At 38.2% G+C, this 21,682-nt stretch overlaps 1 protein-coding gene across 18 annotated transcripts in view; it reads left to right on the forward strand.

The window, feature by feature from the left end:
* The window catches only part of DLG2 (discs large MAGUK scaffold protein 2), a 986,929-nt gene that overhangs the window by 437,998 nt on the left and 527,249 nt on the right, over positions 1 to 21,682 (forward strand). For all 18 annotated transcript variants that reach the window (XM_052669729.1, XM_052669569.1, XM_052669635.1 and 15 more), the window contains one exon: positions 18,102 to 18,263. In XM_052669729.1, the coding sequence (XP_052525689.1) occupies positions 18,102 to 18,263 (162 nt within the window). The remainder of the gene's footprint in view (positions 1 to 18,101; positions 18,264 to 21,682) is intronic.

Raw genomic sequence — 21,682 nt, forward strand, 5'->3', positions numbered from 1 at the left:
AAGCGCCTCTAAAGACAGAAAAATTGCATCTGACATTCCCAATGAATTTTCATTTCAAGTTGAGTAAGATAAATACATTAAAATACCTTAAATTTTTTTTTTTTAGTTGTCTATTAATGGGGTGTGTGCAGGTGACCCCATGCATACTGAGATTGAAAACTCTGTTTTCCTTATATTATGGATACATACTTGTGAACATGTAAGCACACAAGAGCATACAAACTCTGACAGTTGGGCTACAAACCTCATTTCACATTTCTGTGACTTGTAGCCACAGCATTTGCTTAAAAAGTGACTGTTATTCTTGCTGTTTTGGCAGTATGATGTACACTGATCTTCGCCCTCTGATCCTGTCTGTAGTCATCAATGATCTTCATTATAACAATGTCCCCATTTCTTACAGTTGACAGTACAGCAGCATTTTCAGTTTTTCATTACTACTTTTCCACCCCATGTCTACATACAATGTTGACCTATTTCAATTTTTCAAGCCCTTGCTTTCCTCCTGCATCCCTACGGCCTCCTCAGAGTTTGGTACTGCAATTACAGATCTTGCAAGAGTTGCAGATTTCTCCATCTAACCTTCAAATCATGAATTGTTTATGAAAGACTGTATTGAACAGCGGGGTCTTGAGTACAATCTGTCTTTTCATTTCTGAAATCTCTTTGGCTATTACATGCGTGTGTGAAATTTGTCTTTTGCTTTCTGTCTGATGATCTTCTCCCCTAATTGTGAGGGTTATCTGTGCTCCTGATGCAGACCTCAAAATCTTAAATCCCTGCTCTCTCCTATACTTTACAGTGGGAAGTAACAAAGTCTGTGAACAGAATAAGTTTTTCCCTCTTCCTCTCTGGCTCTGGTTCATCCAAGAGATTTCTGCATCTTTAGTAGACATCCCAGGCAGGGATGCAGGGCTGCAGCAGGGCAGAAAACAGCAAAGCCCATATGTGAATTAAACAGGATTGAAAGTGCAGGAAACCATCCTCCATTAGGAGTGATCATTCATTCTAATGATGTTGATCACAAATGGGTATACTTGCTGGACAAAGCACTACCTGGGGATTTTCTAATGAACCTCAGGAAATTAACAACATCTTTTCCACAAAGGAAGAAAATTCTACGTTCAGTGGTTTCTGCACATCCGGAGGAAAAGATCTGCCATCAATATTCAGCTTGCCACTATAGTTCTCAGCTAAAATGGCCATTTATAAAGGGAGAGAGAATTGAATTCACTGAATATTTCATATTATTTAAATTAATTTTCACTATGACGGCTTTTGCAGAGCATCTAACACAAAGGGATGAATGCAAGCCCCTAACTGTTAAGCCTGTGCTTTTCACCTTAGACCTGCCAAATTCTGTGAAACAAATTTTACCGTGTAGTGATAAGGCTAAAGAAAGAGTGATTCTGAAGACCAGATGTATGCACTGGATTTCTCCACTTAATGAGTTGCAGGTAGCTTGGCTAACTTAGTAATAATTTAGCCCCTCTTTAAAATCCTTTTGAAACTGGGAAATAGAGGGGATTGCATAAGAGATCAGAGAGAGCTTCAAGAAACTCCGCAATAAGGTGTGCACTTCCAGGATATCAGTGGATTCCTGCATCTTTGAGATAAACTCAAGTTTTAACATCATTTCTGAACTCTTCTTTTTTTATATATATATTTATTTATTACTCTGTCTTTGGGACTTAATTGGCATGAACTTAGATTAGGAATGTCTAAAAATAGCAAAAAAATTAATTTAATAGCAGAAACAATGTGCTCAAATGTTTGCTCATTTCATTCAGCTATGTTAAAAGCTCTGATAAATGATATTATTCTCCCTTCTTGACCTTCAAGTCTAATAAGTAGCATTCTCCCTTCTTAGGCTTCTTTTTCTGTAATTTTAATAAGAAAGAAAGAAAGAAAGAAAGAAAGAAAGAAAGAAAGAAAGAAAGAAAGAAAGAAAGAAAGAAAGAAAGAAAGAAAGAAAGAAAGAAAGAAAGAAAGAAAGAAAGAAAGAAAAAAAAGAGACACTTCATGGAATTTTTTTTTTTTTTCTTTTTTTCCTAAAACAAGCTGTTGTTTGGGTGAGGAAATAATTAGTATATGAAATCTGTGTGTATGTAATATTGGCTGCGAATGTTATTTGATAGAACTCTTGAGTTATTTAAATCCATTCTAATATAATCTTTATAATAATAATAATTAATAATAATAATTTGTCAAACAAACAAAAAAAATTATTTCAAATTTCCCTATTAATTTTGTGAGGTATGCTGTGTTAACATTTAATGTTGCTTTGAAAACAGGCACAGCAACTGAAGTTGATATGTTGCTTTTCTTTACATGTTTTTTAAGGAGATTACTAAATTGATTCACTATGAAAACAGTTGAAACAATTTTTGATATAGCAAATTTTCAGAGGAAACCCCTGCTGGTAGTGGTATAAATAAATAGAGATATTAACATTAATTCCACTTGGGATATCTTTTGTTTTTTTATCCTTTTCATAGACTTTTGGGAATTTTATGAATACATTTTCTTACTGATATCAAGTAATCTAAATTGCATATCCGACTAATGAGGATCAGGTACTCGATTCTGATGTATCCTAGAAAGACAGCAAATAAATAACAATAACATTAAAAAAAAATACTGCCTCCCACAGTTTTCTCCTGGGAAACTGGCTGCTCATGGCTTGGACAGATGTGCAGATGTACAGTTTGCTGGAGGAAGAACTGGCTGAGTGATCAAGCTCAAAAAGATATGATAAAAGGAGTTCAATCCAGTTGGCGGCCACTGGCTTTACCAGGACTCAGTACTGGGGCCAATTTAAACATTTTTCCCAGTGATATGGATGAGGGGAGTGAGTGCACCCTCAGTATGCTCACAGGCAATAATGGTAGGGAGAACTATTGATCTGTTTGAAGGTAGGAGGACTCTGCTGAGAGATCTGAATGGCCTGTGATGAGCAGAGGTCAAAGTATGTGGCTCTCAACAAGAATAAATACTTGAGTCATAACAAGGCTGATGGCATCCTGGCGTATGAGAAATAGTGCAGCCAGCAGGATTAAAGAGGTGGTCGCCTCCTGGCCCTCAGCAACTACTAGTGACTTGGAATATTGCATTCCTTGAGGCCTCTCACTATAAGGAGAATGTGGAATTGCTTGAGCATGTGCAGAGAACAATGAAGCTGGTGAAAGCACTAGAAAACAAGAATTATGAGGAGCAACTGAGGGAACTAGAGCTGCTCAGTCTGAAGAAGAGGAAGCTGAGAGGACACCCCATAGCTGTCTATAGCTTCCTGAAGGGAGGTTGCAGCCGGAGGATGTTGGTCTAGTTTCTCAGGTGACAACAGATAGAATGTGAGGAAATGTTCTCAATGTGCGCCAAAGAGGCTTGGATATGAGGAAAAGTGGTCAGGCATTAGAATGGGCTGTGGAGTCCCCATCCTTGGAGGTATTTAAGAGATGTGTGGATGTAGTACTAAGGGATTAAGAGATATGTCGTAGTGATGGGACTCAGTAGGTATGGTTGATGGTTGAATTTTTCACTGATTTTAAGTATACGAGAGTATAGAAATTTGAGATGTAAATTCAAAGTACTCATGATTTGAAAAAGATGGCTACCCTTTTTTAAAGTAGAGATGAAACATGGTAATATCACCTTTGCAGCTTCAGACTTACAGTAAATGAAAACAAGGTCTGTGCGAGTTTTTTTTACAGAACTGTTAAGATGTGCCGCATATCGTCTACTCCAAATTGAGCAGCTTTAACAGAAAAGCACTTCTGAGAAATATGGAGCATTGTGAAGGCTGAATGAAAACTAGAATGGGTCCAGAATATGTGATTAACCACTTCTGTGTATGTCATTAGCTAGTACAGCTTAGTAATATATACCCAAAGCGCAGATGCTCTCTTTATGTCAGGGACAGGTAAACTCTGATAGCAGGTAGAGAAAGAAAGAAAGACTGTTGGACAGTGTAGACATCTGACCCGATTCCAAGTGCTTGTTGAACACTTAGAGTCATAGAATGGCTTGGGTTGGAAGACAGCTCAAGGATCACCAAGCTCCAACCCCCCTGCTGCATGCAGGGCCATCAGCCTCCTCATTTAATACTAGACCAGGCTGCCTGTGATCTTGACCAGACTTGCAAATGATCAGCACCAATATGACAAAGTTAGTGAGCCTGGAAGAACTCAAGAACTTTCAATTTGTACACAATAAACTCAATAATTAAAACATCTTTCTACAACAATTAAATACAATTTATTTGGAATAGAAAATATGATTCCAACAAACTACTGCAGTGGTTTTGAGAAAAGGTTTTTTGTTAATGCTATATACTTTTGGGGTCTGATTCTTTGATCGTTTTAAGAGATAAATTTTATTGAATTTTGTTGTATAAAACAGTGAGGTAGAAAGTGAAGGAAATGCACAGTGATTCTATGACAATTTGTTGGAAAGTTCAAGAAGATAAACTGTTAAGATCCTATGTTGTTGTTTTTGTTTTTTTTTGGTTATAATATTTATTTTTTAAAATTGAGGAAAATCAGTACAAAAGTGAGATATCATCCTACATTTGTTTAGACCACTAGAGCGCATCCCATAGCAGTAGCTAATCATCTGTAAAAGAACCTCTTCAAAACATTTCCTGTTGCACCATTTAATCATGATTATCTTGGTTAAGAAAAGTTAATAAGGCCACAATTTTAATAAGCTAATAATGCTGAAAAGCATCTATGAGAACATGGACTTATAGGACCAAAATATTACTGGCAACAGGGATTTGACTAAAGCTATGTTCATCATTGCATCTAATAGTTTGTATAGAAGCTAGGGAAATTAGATGGTGTTGTTCTTCTCAAGGGAGCTGCACAAAATCCAGGCTAATTTTTATACCACCTGGAGATCATCAGTTTTCAAAAATACAGATGTATATTCACAACAAGTTATGGCAATTCCCACACAGGCAGTTTTCACTTTGGTTTAGTCACATAGCAATTAGGAGAAATGCCAAGTCACTACGCTGAAAAATAAACACACCTCCCAAAGGGAGGCACTTCTGGTTGAGATTCCACTGCCAATATCTTGGCTTTTGAGTAGTTCATGGCAAGCGTGCAGTGCCGCTGAAAGGCAGCCCACCCCTTCCTGAGCAGCAGAGATGGGATCAAATCACACAAAGAAGTGTGTTTTCCTTGCTGTGGATAGACTCATTCACACAGTTGTGATTAATGTTTGCAGAACTCTGCTCATGCAGAGAAGTTTTATAAATGTAAAATGTGTTTTTCACCCTCCATACATGATAGCTTGATGTGAATAATGTTTTATATATAGGCACTGACTTTTAGATCAGTGATCCAAATGCAACAAAGGTCAACAACAAGTTAAAGTCATGCTCGCTTTCTCATTGTCGAGATAAAAATGAGCTGCAGCTACCAGTTTGGTTCCCTGAGAGTATTTCTTTTCCTCAGCAGACAATCACAGCCCCAGCCTCAATATATTGTTTTCCGTGTTGCATTATCAGCTGAGTAGCACAGGATTGACAGAAAATTGAGAGTGACTCGTCTGCTCTTGCATGAGATTTGGTTTATGCACAGAAAAAGATGGTAATTTTACAGAAGAACTTTCATTTCATGGGCTTTACAATGCTACTGCATCAGAAAATGTGCAGAGAAAATGTGCATATCTTAGATTATCCATCTAATACTTAGACAAATACTAAAAAAAAGGTGGAAAATGAAAAATCAAATATCTCTAAATAGGCCATATTCCCTACAGAATTTGCAGATTTGAAGATTTGGACTGCTCCTTGTGGAAATTTCTGGAGAATATTTATTTATATAATTCATCAATCCATTTGTTGGATCAGGACTTAAAAATCCTCTCTGCCTAATAATAAAACTGCTGTGTCTAGACCGAGCTATTTGCTTGGGATTGTCTGTGAGTTTTGTTTTGGGTATTATTTTATAATAATGTCTTTCATTTCTAAGTTAACCATGCCTCATGATTGCCTCGTGATCTGGGCTGAATCTAATTTTAACCAGGATGGGTTTTGCTTTGTCCTCATTTTCTAGTAATTAAGAACAACAGAAAATGTACCATGACATTGTTATTCAGCTGACAGTCATTTATGCATCCTTCCTGAAAGCTAGTTGTTAAGACCAAATAAGTTTAGATTTTATCTTCTTTATGATATTTCATACAAGATATTCCCCTCAGTTGAAGTGTAAAAAAAAATATAAAAATCTGTTACAATTTCTAGCCTTTTTCAAATAGGGTTCTCAGTGAATACAGATGGGAATTAACCTTTTAATTAAGCTAGTGTTATTGCAAAGAAGGATGGCTTTGAACATTGGTAAGGTCAGTCTGCAAGGAATAAATGTTTTTGCTTCAGAGGTAACTTTGTTAACTTCTAAATCATTCAACCTTCTGTCTTCCTCTGGTTTCTAAAACTATAAAAACTACCCAAAAAATCACCAAGGGAAAAGGAGAAAAATTACCAAAGACCAAAGGTAGACAATATGACAGAGACACAATCAAGCAGTAGCTTTCAAAAGCCATACATTTTGACACATCCAGGTTAAGAAATGTAGAATCCTTATTTTCAAGAAAATCCAGTGAACTGGTAACAAATCCAAATTACTGTCTGTTTCCCAGATAGTCTTCAATGCCACATCATATGAATTGGAATTTTTATAGAATTTTTAAGCTGTGAAATACTTTCATTATTTAGTAACCCTGCCTGCTGCACACTGCAACATGATACAAAACAAGTGTCTGATCATGTCAGCATGGATTTCAGCTTGTTTTCAGAGACTGAGAGCCCAGTTGGCTTATTTAAAACGTGAGAACAGTAGAAAACTAAGAAAAAAAAAAATTGGCTGATTTTCCATTAGATGTATGGAATGAAACTGCAACTTTAACAACTTTAGAAGAATCAATCTACATACAGTAAAGTAATTACTAGTTGATTTTCACATTCATGTTCAGACATGGAAAAATGCCCACCTGCTCAAACAAGACATAGACAAACTTTATTCTATAGATAGACTTACTCCAGATGTCCCTTCGTTTTCTTGCAGTTTTGTCAGCTACCTTCAGTTCTACACATCATGACCAACTCGTCTTGGTGTGGTGTAAGCTCTATGAAATTTGAAAAACTAAAGGAGGCTGTAGATCCAGTAGATTTGAGTGGCCCTTCAAAAAATATCACTGAAATATATTTATTAGTTTGCATTTAAATACCATTCGTAGAGATGGTAATAGGGTGTTCCCTCCTACTCACTGAAGGTAAGGTAGGGCTAAAGGAGTGGTGAACTTGCATTCATTTCCTCTGTGCGACCCAAGTCTTTAAGTGCATGACATCTTCCATTACAGAAAACTGAGCACACCCACATGTAGTGCAATTTAATGGGATACACTCTTGCTGCCCAGCTCGTGACTTGAGAGTAGTTTTACCTCTGTGTGCTGCCATCAGGTCAGAGAGCTGAATGAGGTCCCCCTGTGACTACTTAAAGCTCACAACTGGGAGCCTGACCAAAAGTGGAGAGGTGGAAAACCAGAAATACTGATTTTGGCATTAACCTCACTAAAGCAAATATTCTTTTGATCCTAGTCTGGCTTCGTATTTCCCTGCATTCTGATTATAGTAACTGCTATTTTGCAGGCTTGCTCCTTAAACAGGGCTTTATTAAATTTTCTGAAGGTGCAAATAATTTTGCCACAATTATTCTGTCCCAAAAATCTGTGAAAGCATAAAGATCCAAAGATCCAAAGCTGCTTTCTCAGTAAGTGCCCTGCTTCTTGCTCTGACTCTTACGGGTGTCAAACACATGCAGATTCACCTGACACAAATAGGCTTTCTACTGAACACCCAGTTACAATGTACTCAAGTCAGCTTTTTAGTTATTAAAAATGCATAGCCTTTAAGAGAAGGGATGGATAAAAAACAGTACAAAATTCAGATATTTCAGGTTTGTAATAACTTTTCAAGAACAAAGATTGCTTCTTTTCAAAATAATTTTATCTTCAGAAAAAGTAATGCTCTAGTTTCAGTATCAGAGTGATAACTAGATTATTTTCAAAGTTTAGGTACATAGAACATTTTTATTTTTATTTATGAAGACCCAGTTTTCCATAGACATTGAAAAAAATCAGTATTTGTTTCTACACAAGCATCGCAGCATAAGAAGCAGGAATGCTATTAAAGCTTATGGGTTTTTTATGTGTTCAAACAATGTGTTCAAAGACCAATTAAGAGATGGCAACTTTAAGCATTGAGAATTAGGAAATGCAAGAATAAAGAGGATCTAGGCAACTTTCTGTGGCCCTTTGTGGCCATATATTGTAATGTAGTACTACAATATAACTCAAATATATTCCAATTGCATGGTTATTTTATTATATAGGTTTTCACATGCCTCATTAGTGAGGTGGAGGGTTATTTACATGGCATTTCACATTCAACATATATCTGTGTTCATTATTTAATGCACACAGATCAAACTGTGCTCTCTTTACAGAATTATTAATTTTCTAATTGATTTTCCTTTTACACTGAGCCTGACCATAGTATGCAAGTAGATCATAAATATTGAGTTTATTTTCACAATATCTCAGTGTGATTAGTACTATTAACTCCTTAGAGAAAAAAAGTTCTGAGATCAAATGAGTCCACTAGTTCCTGTATCCTGCTTGCAACATCAAAAATGAAATTCATCTCTTATCCTAAATCCTAAGTTGTTTTCAGTCCAAGTTAGAAAAAGGGGAAATAAAAAAGTGACTTTAGTGAATAGTCTTTTATAAATGCACATGCAATATTCTGATGCTTTGAATATTAGCAAGCGAGACTCTGACCTGTTTAAACTGGAAGTTTAAGTTTCAGGTGGCCAACATCAGCTGATGTAAATTCCACCTAACACTGACTTACTGGAGCATGCAGGATTATATAGAGTTTTTTTTATTTCAACCCTGACGCTTCTTAATTTCAGCTGAAGGTGCTGATGTTCAGCACTTCTGCAAATAATGGTCATCTCCCGAGGCCTTTCAAAAGTGAGTGTATCTCATTTCCACACCTGCAGAAAGCTTGGTTTATGTGAATTGCTTAGCAAATTTGTGGCAAAAAGCATTAATAGAAAGAGTTGTCTATGACAGCATTTGTCTACTTTAGCCTGAGAGCATCCTTTTTCCTCATATAGCCTTGATCCATAATTTTCTCATTTGCGTAAGAAATGATTCTGGCAGCCTACAGGTGCACAATTCCTATTCCAAAGGGATGTCTTGTCTGCACAACGTGATAGGGCTAATGAGGAAATCATACAGCCAACTGCAGGAAACCTGCTCTAGTGGGGAACTGGGCTTGGTGATCTCCAGAAGTCCCTTCTAACCCCTACTATTCTGTGACTCTGTGGTACTTTTCTTGCTATGGAGTACTTTACTTTGCAGTGTTATCTTAATTTTAATGTATGCAAGCCATAATTTAAGAAAAGCAGAGTCTAGCTTTGACTTAGCCCTAGGACTGCATAAATAGCAAAGCTATCAGTGGAAATGTTTATACTCAGTCTTGGAATTGTGAGCAGAGGTGGGACCAAAATTTGAAATGACTCTCTGCAGCCCTGGATCAAGTTTACACAACTTAGCTGGGGGCAGGACCACTGCCTGCAGAGCCACAGGCTTCTCCTACTTCAGTAGTAACTGCTGGGAGCAACATTTGCTAATTGAATGAGATGAGATAAACACTTCCTCTAGAGGTGTCACTGGTGTTTTTGAGCAATAAAGCAGTGCAGATGCTAGAATTCTCTCTTTCCTGATTTTTCTAACTTAGCTCTGATATTCATCCCCATTTGCTCCAGTCCCTGTTGAAATGACTTTTCCTCCTCTTTCCTGAGAAAATATCAAGTTCAGCCTTCCTGGATTTTGCCGTTACATACTATAGATCTCAGCTTATTTTAACATGGACATGTTAAGCTTTTTGTTTTGGGTTACATATGTATCTGTGAAAAGGAAGTAAAGGACTTGGGATGACAATTTGAAATTTCGTTTTCTTACCAGTACTGTTATCTCAACAAATCACACTACTCCTCTTTGTCTTTTTATTCCTGCTCCATTGTGTTGTTCTCTACTAATGCTGATGAACCTTGATATGAGGCTGGGAGCTCAGTAAGTGCATAGTTCAGCTTCAAGCAAACCTGTAAAAGGGCCAAATCTTGACTAAACAGGTCAGCATAAGTGAACAGGGTGAGAGGGGAGATGAATGCATGAGATGCAGTTAGTGGATAATCTTGGTTTCTCTCTGCAGTAATTCAGTTGGTGGTGTGCTGTTGAAAGAGGGTCAGAAGAGCATTGAGAAATTACATAATTTAAATGCGTAGTTATAACTTTAAATAAATGCGTAGATATATGTATAACAGATCACTTGCATAATTTTATTCACTGTAACTGGATAACTGTGAAGTCACTAGCAGTGTGTAGTAGGAAGAGGAGCCCAATGTTCTGTATAAATTCAGCTAAGTAGGGCACCCAGGTGTGAAGACTGGGAGAGGGCTTCTGCTGCAAAACACAAAGGATGTATGGTGTAGTGTGCTGGGCAGAGACGGACTAAAATAAAATCTTTATCTTTGGTAAAGAAAACAGGAAGGGCAAGCAATTGGGCAATATTCATATATTATCTATTTATTAGATTACATGATTACTATGTTATCTTCTGATATAAAAGCAGGGTGTTTTGCTGTGCTGCACTTCCACCACAGGCATAACCCTCTGAGAAAATTACACTAACTGGTAGCATTTACCTTCTCTCCCTCTTCATTTGCTTTGTAGTAACCTCAGCACAGCTGCCCCAGGGCAGAAGCCATGCTCTAAGAGAGGAATTTGTGAGGGTCAGTGTTTCCACACTGGGGAGTGAAGCAGCAGAGCTGAGGGGATTAGGGAATGGGAAGGGAGACATAGCGCATATAGGGCTACACAGGAAGCTATAGGGGGAGAGGAATAATAGAATCAACAAGGTTGGAGAATACCTCCAAGATCATTTAATCCAACCCCTTACCTACCACCAATATTTTCCCAGGAAACCATGTCCCTTAGTACAAAATCTAAGCATTTCCTGAACACTTCTAGGGACAGTGAATCCACCACCTCCCTGGGCAGCCTGTGCCAGTGCCAGTGCCACTCTTCAGAGAATAAATTTTTACTAATATTTCTGATACAAGCCAGGATGCCATCGGCCTTCTTGGCCACCCTGGCACATTGCTGGTTCATGTTCAGCCCAGAAGTGGAGCCCAGAGGAGGAGCTAAGGAGGCATGAGGACTTCTGTAGTCTCTGGTAGTACTTCAATGCAGACACAACAGAAAAGGAGTATTTTGAAAGGAAGAGTTGAAAACAATGGAAAGAGGTATGCAAGTGATGTTATTAACAGGACAAAGGGTGAGTAAGTGGCTACAGCTTGATGCTGACCAACCGTATGGTTTCACCCACGTCTTTCCTTTGCTTCAGCTTAGTCCAGCTAATACTGATTGTTTATCTATTTTTATTTTTTATTTTTGAAGGTTTACTAATTTCTACAGTCTGCTGCCACATTCATCATGCAATACTAGCAAAGCCACCCTCTTAGAATGTCTTTTTTTATACTGGTGTTTCAAGTTAAAAATCTATTTTAAATTACTGGATAGCAACTAGCAACCTCCAGAGGGCTAAACTGATGCTGTTAACAGGTCCAAATGTGATGCAGCATATGGAGCTGAATACCTCATGGTACAGATTTGCATGCAGGCGGTTTTAATTAGGATTTAGAATTCCTTCAGGAATGCAGCATTCTGGGCTAGCCTCACTCTTGTCAATACACTGTGTTTTTGTTCATGCTGAAGTGTTCAAAAACCAATAGGGTCCTCATTTCTTTTTTATTTTTGAGGATTATACGAATTGCTACATTTTTCCCTAGTTGCCCGCTTTATGTATGCCGGTATAACCGGTATGTATGTGCTTACTAAAAAATTTTGTAGTCTTTTTCTAATGTTTTACCAGGTCAGTTCAAAATAAATGTAATCTGAAGCTTTTTAACATTGCATAGTTCGATTTTTTCCGTGCAATACTTCATAGCTGCAGAACATGCTGTAACTCGATGGTTTTGTGCCATCTTGTGAGCAGAAGGTGAAACTGCGTCTAGCCAGTACAAGAAAGGGATACTTTCGTTAATATTAATTTCATTTCCACAAAGAAAAGTAAAATTATTTCAAGATTAAATGTATATACCTATATGTGACAATACTGTAAAAAATGCTCTACTCTGCATTTTACCTGTATATTTTTCAAAAATAGTGAATGCATTTTACGTATACTGGGCAAGCACCTCCTTATTTCAGTAAACTGAGAGAGTAAATAATGTGTTTTTTTAGTTTTGGTTTGTTTGTTTGTTTTTTTTTTTCTCCCAAATAAATGAACTTCTTGGTGTGTACAAAGTAGAAAAGCCATGCAGGCTCTCAGTGTTCATTGCTGACAGAATTCCTTCCATGAAACAATCTGGTTCTTACAGAAAGCCTCTTGTCTTCTAAAAATCACTACCTGTTTCTTAGAGATAACACAAGATAAACTGAACACAGCACTGCTAGCCATTACATTAGTGCAAAGAAAAACCTAATTTCTGACCTTAGAAATTCTGCTGTCTCCTGAAGCATGGCAGGGAGGTTGGGGGGGAGAACACTAAAAGAAAATTACACTGGCAGTGACCAACCTATAATTGTGTTATTATTATTAGTAATTATTATTATTAACATCACTGTAGACGCACGATGTCTTGAGCTTAGAAGAGCAGAACGGAAAACTCCTTAGTTCTGTTATGGCTTAATTGATTATTCTTGTGACCTTGAGCAAGCTGTTTTAATTCTGTGCCTAATTTTTCCCACCTTTAGATGATGCACATGCTTTTTTTCAACAGGATATTATCAGACTTGACTACCACTTGTAAAGCTCTTCAGGCTTCTTGGATGAAAGGTATTGCTGTGAGATAGTGACAAGCTTGTTAGAAATCTACTTGATAAGCAAAAGAGCAAGTCATTCACAATAAGCATAATTATTCAAAGATTTGAGCTTCTTAATCTACTTCCACAGTCTTGGCAAGCAGATCATGATTTCTTCCATTTTATGTAATGAGAAGAGTATTTTTTTTCCCTTTTTACTCTATAGATTGATTGCAAATATTCAGAATTCAAGCTGTGTTGCTCATTTGCAATCAGTTGAATGAGTAACGTTATTTCTACTCATGATTGGATGAATGCCCAAGGACTTGTGTGTGCAAATCATAAAGTTTGTTTTCTCAAGATACTCATCTGTATGACATTGAAATTTGTTGCCTCTGAAGAGCAAAGCCATTAAAATTCAACTCATCAAAGACCACTGAAATTTCTGATCACAAAAGCAAGACAAAGGGGTGCTGACATTTTTTAGTGGGCCTCCATGGATTAAACTTTTATCTAAATGGACCAAATCCTACATCAAATGTTTTTAGCTTTTGCCTGTAGCTAAGAATGTGAACCAATTTAGAGTATTGAATTCTGGACCTAATATTGTGCAGAAGGGGATTGTTGCTTTACCTGCTCAAAGGTAGTTTTCAATAAGAGTTCCTGCAGATGACTAGAGATGGGGTATTTCAAAGCAACTCAAATCCTGGGTTGAGGGAAGAGGCAAGCGTGGAAGGGATGAGGAGAAGGTTGCATGCATTGTTTAGCCCCAGTAGGGTGACTGAATCTTTAAGGGGTCATTGTATCCAGAAGAAATTTTTCAGCAAAAATTACTTTCGTGGTGATCTTCTCCAAATTATGTGAGTTATATGAAAGCCTGCCACTTCTAAGATGTGCAGGTCTGACCCATCCTGAGGATGGCTGTAAAACTTCAATAGGATTTGAGACTTAAAGTGCTGATGCTTAAGAACTAAAACGTAGTACTGCTATTGTTTCCTTTGGCAAAACTTACTGTTCTGACTAAAACAAAATCTTCCTGATCAACTGGCTTTAAAGGGAGATTGGGAATAGGATCCACTCATGAAAGGACTACCACTTCATACTATGTTGCAGCATCTTTTTCCATTTCTGACATCTATCAGCTGTATCTATAATAATGCTTCAGCTGAGTGAAGACACATCAAAATTTTACCTTGATTCATTCATCTTTATATCTTACAGATGTCAGAGTACTTTCCTGTAGGTTGAGAGCCTCTCTAGACCAATATTCCCTGGCTGCTATTACTTTATAGGATGTTATAGAGCCTTGTGAATCCTGTAATAAACTTTGCTTTCTTTTGCAGCTCTCATTGCTAGCAGAAGTAATGTGTAATGTTTTGATGTGATCCATCCATATGAAGAGCAGGGACACGTGCCTTTGAATGGCAACTTTAGTAGGATCATGTTCAGCTTAGGGCACAGATCAGTTTGAGTTGATCTAAAATGAAGCTTTTTGTTTGCACTTTCTGTGAAGCAAAACTAGCTGAAAAGAGCACTTAGGACTTTTGTAAAAGAAAATCCTCTTTAGCCCCAACTAGAATGACGTCTTCCCAAAGAGCTTCATTCACTGGCAGTCTAACAAGTGTAGCTCTATTTCCATGCAGGTGCTTTAATTTGGATATTATAATTTGTTAGTGATAGTGTCATTTTTTTTTTTTTTTTTTTTTTTTTTTTTCTGGAGAGTTGACTTTGCTCACATTTAAGGGTTTTGACCATTCACCTCTGCTGGACTCACATCTTCAGTCCTGTTTAGCTGACATCTACCTGACAAATACAGCCTTAGGAATGTTCCTTTAGACAGTACAGTGTGAGGAGCAGCGATGCTGCAATAACCTCACATTTTAGAGAGAATGATCGCATAAAAAAGGCACGTTCATATTAAAAATTCACAGCAGCACACTCTACTCCCCCATTATAGGTAATTACAGAGGATTTTAAATATCTGATGCTACTTGGCAGCGTACAATACTCTGTCAGCAGCAGGCACTGATTTGTAATTTAATTATCATAAGACATCCACCTGTTCTTTTGTCAAATGAAGAGTAGCACTTCCGTGCAATCATGACTTTCCCTCCAGAAATTTGAATTAACCCTTACAGAAAGCTCAGTTTCTAGGGAACTGGGTAACTTCAAGTACATTTACTGAAATCCATTAGAACAGGATAATGTAGACACATGAGGCATTCGTGCAGGAGAATCTCAGCTCTGGTTTGGTATTTTCAGCCTTATGTTCTCATAAACTTTCCTTACCCCTGGCTTTTTGCTGTGTCAAGCCGATTTGGTTCACTGCTGAAGGCATTTCAGTGAGGAGATGATGTGGGAGGAGAGATGCATGACAATCAGTGAGTTTGGTGCTAAGAACATGATGCAAACATGTAACAGGATTGACCCAGAAATGCTCTAGGCTTCTACCTTTTGAGTAATGGGAATGCTGGTCTCAGGATGGGAGGGAGATAAAGACAAGTAGAGAAGTGTCATTCTGTTCTGTAAACTTTCCAGTTTATGGCAAATGAACTTGGATGTTATCTAATTTGTTGTGGAAATACACAGTTATCAGACAAAATTATAGACTTCAATTAGAATGTATATGATTTCAATGAAAGATCTACAGAAAGTGTTCTGCTTTTCAGGAGCACAGAGCTCATGGTCATCTAATCTACTCTGGAACTTGTCTCTCATTTATAACGTGCACACTGCAGTGTGGTGATGGGAAAAGGTCTTACTGATGGACATGAAGAAATGTTCTCTCTTTAATTCCACCTTATGCTGCTTTTTGTGCTGTTAAGCTGAGTGAATGATCCAGCCAAATATCCTCAGGGCTTCAGCCACTGCTGTCGTGCCTGTTTGGAAAGTGGTTGCAGGACATAAGATGGGATGAGTCTGGTGTTCTGCAGCTCTTTCTCAAAACCACCTTTTAGCAAATGACTCACTTTAGAGAGGATGTCTCTGAGTAATAGTCGTTTTTGGAAAGAGTACTTGCTGGATTCAAAATATAATGGACTGCTTGGGGCTTAAGTGATTTGTGTGCCAAGACTTTAATGGAACATTGGTTGGAATGCTGTCTATTAGGCTGATGGCTTCTTGCCCGAAGAATACGTTTCTGGTGCCAGTCATTTTGTAGATTCACTAATTATGTTATCTGAAAAGTAAGTATGTAAAGGGTTGCAGGTATATCCCAGAAAGAAAAAAGAGAATCAATCACGTCACATGGGTATTTGAAAAATAATTGGCAAATGCTTCCACATATCAAGGTGAAAGCAGGAATAAACCAGGAGGATTTCCTTTGGAAGGATAAGTAAATGAAGCACCAGGGCCTGGTGCTCCAAGTGAGTGGCAGGAACAGTAGAGAATTCCGCTTTGCAAAGTCTTTATGGGCATACCTGAACTTGAAACAACACTGTTTTCCTGTTTGAACATTCAAATAAGTCTTAGATTTTGTCTTTTCCATAGCCTTTGATTCCACACATTGCAATGTTTGAGCACATACTTTTCAAATGAAAGCATTTACAGTTACACTAAACAACACTATGAGCAGAAGAAAGATGCAGAACTGTTAAGTTGGTCCAGAGAAGGGCCATAAGGATGACTGACCAAGGGGATGGTCCACCTCTCCTATGAAGAAAGGCTGAGGGAGGTGGATTTGTTTAGCCTGGAGAAGAGAAATTACCCGTTCTGTAGTTTTTTCCCTCAAAACTGCTGTATGTGCATCGGGAATAAAAGGCAAGGTTTTGGAAGATGGAGGCTGCAGGGCTGGGCTTTGTGAGGAGAGGAAGGTTCTGCCCCAGTCCAGATTCAGCCATTAGTAATACAGAATAACCCAAGTTGGAAGAAACCCACAGTCGATTCCACAGCAGGCCCACTCATGACTGAGTCTGTTCTCTGAGGGGAAGGTGCCCTGTGAAAAGGAGTCTGAGGTCTGGCAATCTAATTTGATTTTGAGGGTTACAGTTACATCCTTCATGCTCTGGTCAAGCTGCTCACTTTCTCTCTTTCTTCTGTTACTTTTCTGTGGAAAGGGAAGTTAAAACACCTCACAACACAATTAGTCTGTGGGGTCAGGGGAAATGTTTTCAATGGAAAATAAGTTTCACCTGCCCATGGCTCTATAGAAATGCATGTGTGCTCTTCTTTATCCACGGAAATGCATTGCAAAATCCATGGCAAAATGGAAAATAAGTATTTTGTTCAGAAAAGCTACAAAAGTGCAGTTATTATTGTCAGGGTGTGAAGAGTGTGAGAAGGCTCTACAGCTCAGCAGAGCAACGTAACACTGTTGTCAGTACTGGCCCATGCCAGAATGTGCTCTCAGATGTCTATGTGAAGATAGCAAGTCTATTGTATCCATGTGATGATGTGAGGACTGCTCCAAAAGTAATGCCTCCTGTTTTATTATGTTGGCCCATGACACTGAAGGTGAATGATGGGAGTAGAAGCTGAATCTCCCCGTGAGTATTCCCTTACATTTTGTTGCCCTGTGGCAGATGGCAGCAGAGGGGCAGCCTAACTAAAAGACATTCTGACATGGAAGTGTGTGAAGCCAAGGTATCAAATTCTTCCATGCAGAAAAAGTGGCGAAGTGTGGAACTGAATTCCTTCATGTAGAAAAAATGGCACCCATTGACATTTGTCGATGCTTGCTGAACATTTATGGAGACCAAACAGTGTGTGTGAGCACAATGAGGTGGTGGGTGGTGTGTCTCAGCAATGGTGACAAGAACAGTGGCTCACCTTTGCTCGTGCAGATTTTTACTAGTGCAACATGCAGACACTTGTTCATCACTGGCAAAACAAAACAAAACAAAACATAGCTGATAGTGGTTACTATATTGAAAAAAAGTGTTTTGTAGCTGAGAAGTGGCTCTATCAAATAGTGCTATCATGCTCTTCGTGTCTGTTGTAGTTTCACTGGAAATTAATAGGAGGCATTACTTTTGGAGCAAACTATGTACGAGGCTTTCTCTCACTGATGAAATGTTAAATAAAGAATTAAGTATTCTTTCTAGAAGAGATTAGAAAACCCAAGAGTTATATTAATGTCTCGTAGCTTATCCAGTATCTGATATTTACATTAACACATAGCCATTGCTTCCTGAAAACTTATTTCTCCCTCTTTTTTTTTCTAGAAATACCGTTATCAAGATGAGGATGTTCCACATGATCATACTTTGCCTCGATTGACCCATGAAGTGAGAGGCCCAGAGCTTGTTCATGTGTCAGAGAAGAACTTATCTCAAATAGAGAATGTCCATGGATATGTCTTACAGTCGCACATTTCTCCTTTGAAGGTAGGATCAGTGTTTGCTGTGGCTTTGACTCTCCAGTATGAGAAAATGTATAATATGAAGGCCCCTGAGAACCTTATCTTGTTGTGCAAACAGCCAAACTGTGTTTTGGAATGTACTGGTTAGATTTGATTGTCCCGTGTCTGGATTTTGAGGCTGTATTGGGATAGGTGATGGTCTAGCTGGCAAAGCTTGTATTGAGATGTGAGATTTTTGCTTGAGGAAAAATCACTCCTGGCAAATGAGTCTTCTTTTCTGTACACTGAAAAAGAATAATGTATGTTCTCAATACTATCATGATTTTCTAACAGAAGGATTTCCTTCCTGATTGTCCTCATAAATTGAAAAGAAAAAAAAAAAGAAAAGAAAAAAGTGCCATTTGATGGAATCCTGTTTTTTCCATCTCTCAAAGTTATATATTTATATCAAGTCATATAGTTACATCAAAGTCATAAGATGTGAAATGAAAAGGGAACTCATTTGTCACCATTCAGATCTACTGCTCAAACATTTGCTGCTTTCTGTGGGTTTTGTTACCATTCTGAGTGATGTACAGACACCTTTCTGTCAATGAAAGCAACTATTTACAGGGATTTCGTGTGTGTGTCTCTGCGTATGATGTTCACGGTGAACCTGGATATTAACCAAAAATAATTCAATTTTGGAAAATTTTGCTCTTTTGCAACAGAAGAAGTTCCTGAAACTCCTTTAATAAAAGGAGCACAATAGTATTCTTATTGATTGTTCTTTTCTTTCTGCCTAGAAAAGGGAGGAAAAAAAGTGAAATATTTTTAATAATGGTGGTGATGTTCTGGGTAATGGATTTGTTCAGGCTGTTAACTAAGAAGCCAATAAGGCAGACAGGTTTTACACATTCCAGTGCCAAAAGGCTATGAAATGGTCATTGCTTGTCCAGTAGAGTGATTACAGTGTTGTGGCAAGTGAAAACAAATATTTACTATTAAAGACTGATGTGAATTCATCTGGCGTTCATCGAGCCTTCGTGGAATAACCAACTGAAACAATTTTTTTCTGATGGTCTTGTTATTTCTTTGTGTAGTTTTTATATATAGTTTGCCTTTTCATGCTTTAAAAGGATTCCACATTGCCTACCTAACTTCCACTGTAGAAATCACCAGTGTTACATTTCTTTATGCAGAAGTAGGTGAATTCAGTTATTTGCAAAGGATGACCTCCATTTAACTTCAGTGTAATCTCAAGGGAAAACAGCAGACTAAAAAAATTCTTGCCTGCAAGAGAGACATCGCTACTCTATTTGAGGTGAAGAGTATTCAGAGATATCTGCAGATCCAGAGATATCTATTGTCTTCAATGGGCCCCAGTGTAATCACTTCTGCAATAGTAGGATGTTGTTTTCAATAGTTGCTTCTAGATGTGTAGATGAAAAGCAGTGAAGTGTTTCCTTTAGGAATTCATTATGTCCTGCAAGTTCTTCACTGAGTGGGAGGATTTCTGTCTTTGGCTCTGTCCCTTTCCCATCTTTCCCTCAGACCCACATTGGATGTAATGTCTCATGTCTGCCACTTAGTCTAAATTTAGTAATTGAACTCTTCAGATGGTTTTGAAGTTTCTGCTTTTTCTTGTGCAGTCTTTTACCCTTGTCTTTTACCCTTCAGAAGAGAATTAGCTCTGGAGGCTGAAGTAAATCCATGACATTGTGGTACCCTGCCTGTCTGAAAGGTCCACTTTGGATTCACTTTTGTTTCTGATGTTCAACAGAAATTCCCATTGAAAAGATTTGTGTTAATTAAATTTCTGCATATTTGAGGAATGTCATTCAAAACTCTCTAAAACCCAATCAGAATAGGTTATTGGATTTTTTTAGACTATGGATTTTTCACCCTATTCCTAAATGCTCTTCAGTATTCCACTTTCTTCACAGCAGTATTCTTCACAACATGGCTGCACTGAATAATAACTTAAATCTGGGGCACGCTGCCTCTCAACTCGTAGTGTGCCCTCCCAGGGAAAATGCCTGGAATTTACATATTTTGCTCTCTTGTGTGAGATATGGAACTGCTGAAATCCTACTCAGAGGATATAGAACAAATGCTGAAGTCAAAATACAGCTTGTCAGCGCTGGTTTTATGACTGAGAAGACACTGGCATTTGGAGTGGGATAAAACTGTCAGTAAACTCCAATGAGAGCTATCTGCACTGGAAAGGCTGACTGGTTCTGCCTCTGTTTTCTGGATACAGGTCAGGACATTTGCTGCAAAGGGAATCTATGTGTGAATCAGAGTCATAACTTTTTACTGAGAGGGATCCCATACTCCTGTGTCACTAAGACTGTCAGCCTGACCCAGCCTGCAAGTGTGTCGCATGGGCAGGTGGATGGCACTCTGACTCAGTGGGGTTAAAGTAACTGCCTGACTTACCTGTGTTTCACAGTGGGATCTGCAGCAGCACGCTGCACCTCTCAACACATTTCTGAGGCGGTCTTTTGTGCTCTGCAAAGAGCCCTGATGACAGGATGACTTTCCAAAGTTTGTATTTCATAGAATGAATGAATCAGAATGATAGAATGATGAAACAGTAGTATCACAGAACCATAAAATGATAGAATGGCTTGGATTGGAAAGGATGTCAGAGCCTCCCTCTGCTATGGGCTGGTTGCCACTCACCAGATCAGCTGCCCAGGGCCTCATCCAATCTAACCTTGAGCACCTCCAGGGACAAGGCATCCACAGCTTCTCTGAGCAGCCTATGCCAAGGCCTCAATATGCTCTGGATAAAAGGCTTCCTACTAAAATCTGACCTAACTCTTCCCTTTTTAGTTTAAAATCATTTCTTCTTGTAGTATCACTATCATATTTTGTAAAAAATTAAGTTTTTTTTTTTTTTTATAATCCTCTTTTCAGTATTGAAAGGACGCAGTGAAGTCTCATTATACTATACTTACTAGCATAATAAAATGAAAATGTTGAGCATTGAAATAATATAACAAAGATGTTTTGGAACCAAAGGATGATCTCAAGGCCAAGCCACGCGTCCATCTTAATCATCTCACTTTTTACTCTGCCAAACTCAAGTCACTTAGGACAACGTTGCTTGTTTCCATGCAATTGTGTTCATTTGAAAAGAAACATGTGAAGATTGTGCAATTAGAAAGCTCCCCTCTAGTGTGGCTGCAAACTATACTGTACCACAGCCATCTCTGGAAGCTGTAAGAGTTATTTATACACTGTTTGCTCAGGTAGCATGCTTGGTACCATCACACTGCCCTCACTCTAAATTCCTAGTGAGTATCTCAGTGTGCATTCGTAAGGCAGTTTGAGGTTTTTGTCACAGTCTTGCATTATTACAGCTAGAATTTTAATGAATAGTTGAGATTCAGAAGGATAAGTCATTGACCTGTCTTTACCACTGCATATATTTGTAAGTACAGTGTCCCAGGGATT

The sequence above is a fragment of the Tympanuchus pallidicinctus genome, unplaced genomic scaffold (assembly GCF_026119805.1).
Source record: "Tympanuchus pallidicinctus isolate F22 unplaced genomic scaffold, pur_lepc_1.0 scaffold11, whole genome shotgun sequence".
NCBI classification, from domain to species: Eukaryota; Metazoa; Chordata; class Aves; order Galliformes; family Phasianidae; genus Tympanuchus; species Tympanuchus pallidicinctus.